We start from the raw sequence: 2,177 nt of genomic DNA, 5'->3' as shown, positions 1-2,177 counted from the left end.
ATCCTTCCACCTTGGCTTCCCAAAGGGCTGGGATTACAGGAGTGAGCCGCCATGCCCAGCCATAACAAGCATTTAGTAGTTTCTAATGATGGTTAGGTTTTTTGTTTGATATCATCATCATAAAAGATCCGGGGCACTCTTTAAACCTAATTTAGGTTGTAATTGAATAATGAAGCTGTTAAAATACGACAGTAACATTTCCATGTAACTTAATCCTGTATGTTACGTTAATGTATCTGTATATACATTACAGTCATGTACACAGAGTCATAATTATACGTGGTTGTTGCTCCGTGTTGATGTACTATGGTTCAGTTTTCAAAGGCAAATGTGATAGTGCCTTCCAGGACACCTGTGTTCACAGGATCAGTTCTTTGAAACTATATTTGGATGTGCAAGCTATTAAAAGCTTGTACTGAGTGACCTTTCAGGCAGAATGTAGATTGAGTGCTCATGCTACTGCTGCCTGTTGCTGAGAGGAAGACAGCAGAAAATTCTGGATTCAAACATTTATTGCTTTTTTGTTTTGCTTTGTTTTTGTTTTCTTTCCTTTTGCCTTAAGAAGATGAACAATGAAACTACAACCCTGATATCCTTGACGGAGGCAATGAAAAGGTTGCTGAGGGCTATAGGGAGGGAGCAAGCCTGGGTCTGCTATTCTGGGAAGATGGGTAAGAGAAGAATGAAGAATAGAAATAAACAAAGAACTACAGACATGCTCATTAGAATTCTGTCTCTATGGCTGGCGCGGTGGCTCACGCCTATAATCCCAGCACACTGGGAGGCTGAGGTGGGCAGATCACAAGGTCAAGAGATCAAGACCATACTGGCCAACATGGTGAAACCCTGCCTCTACTAAAAATACAAAAATTAGGCGGGCATGGTGACGGGTGCCTGTAGTCCCAGTTACTTGGGAGGCTGAGGCAGGAGAATCACTTGAACCCGGGAGGCAGAGGTTGCAGTGAGCTGAGATTGCGCCACTGCATTCCGGCCTGGCAACAGAGCGAGACTCCATCCAAAAAAAGAATTCCATCTCTATTACAGTGGTTTAAGTCTTCCAGGCCCAAACCTATGTAAATTAACAATAAAGAAAAGTCTGCTCCCAGGTGCGGTAACTCCATTGAATGTATGCATGTGCTAAATTCTAGATTTACAAAAAAAGGTGAAAGGAGCTCACAAGGAGCTCACAACCTGTAGGAAAGAGAAAAGTTTGAAAAATATTTACAATTTAATGTGATTTACCTTTCAACGGTGATGTTCCTAAAGATCTGTGGAAATATAAAGGGAGGATCAACCAATTTTGCCTTTGACACTAGAGAAAGGAACTCTTCATATAGGGTCATTTAAGCTGGATCTTAAAGTGCAAGTAGGAGCTTATGAGGGAGAAAAATATGGGAAGGAATTCTAGGCTGAGGAAACAGTGGGTATAAGCCATATGTAAGCCTGGAACCACATGATGTATTCAAGCAGATGACAAGAGATGTCTCATGTATTGGTGACTAGGATGGGTGAGCGGACTGGTGGAAGACAGGAGCAAAGGGTGAAGACCCTTGACTTTCCTGCTGAGGAGACCCAATTTGCCTCTGAGTAGATCACTGGGCAAGCCAGGATAACGTCAACCATTTGTAATCAGCTGAGTTACAGAATTGGAATTGTGTTTTAGAAGAATGTGTCTGGAGGATGGATGGGAAATGCAAAACAGGGGTCCAGTTAGGCTACTGTAATCTTGGGTCCTAGTGAAAGATGATGAGAAACTCATTTAGTGGAGATGGAGAGGCAGGAATGGGTTAGAGAGACATAAACTTGGGGAAGAAGAAAAGTTGAGAATTATTCTGAGATTTCTAGTTCAAGGAATTGGTTGGATGGTGAGGTCATTAACGGGACTAGGGAACTGCAGTAAAACAAAACAAAACAAAACAGCCTGCGCTCAGATTGGCATGTTGGTTTAGATTTTTGTGGAATGGCCTGGGACTGTCCTTTGGTGAGAGGATTCCAAAGAACTGCAACTGTACATTTTTATACTGATTGACAAGCTAGAATTCCTCTCTAAGATTCAGATGACCATGAGCAATATAGTCTTTTTTTTTTTTTTTTTTTGAGGCGGAGTCTCGCTCTGTCGCCCAGACTGGAGTGCAGTGGCCAGATCTCAGCTCACTGCAAGCTCCCCCTCCTGGGTT

General features: G+C 42.5%; 1 protein-coding gene across 1 annotated transcript in view; it reads left to right on the top strand.

Annotated features, from left to right (window-relative positions):
* Positions 1-409: 409 nt before the first annotated feature.
* Positions 410-2,177, top strand: part of SMCO1 (single-pass membrane protein with coiled-coil domains 1) — a 6,877-nt gene continuing 5,109 nt past the window's right edge. The window contains exon 1 of the mRNA XM_011961177.1: positions 410-615. Within this exon, the coding sequence (XP_011816567.1) occupies positions 566-615 (50 nt within the window). The 5' untranslated portion in view covers positions 410-565. The remainder of the gene's footprint in view (positions 616-2,177) is intronic.

The sequence above is a fragment of the Colobus angolensis genome, unplaced genomic scaffold (genome assembly GCF_000951035.1).
Source record: "Colobus angolensis palliatus isolate OR3802 unplaced genomic scaffold, Cang.pa_1.0 Scaffold54, whole genome shotgun sequence".
Taxonomy (NCBI): Eukaryota; Metazoa; Chordata; class Mammalia; order Primates; family Cercopithecidae; genus Colobus; species Colobus angolensis.
Note: the sequence above shows the minus strand (reverse complement) of the source record. Positions and strands in the feature narration are given on the sequence as shown.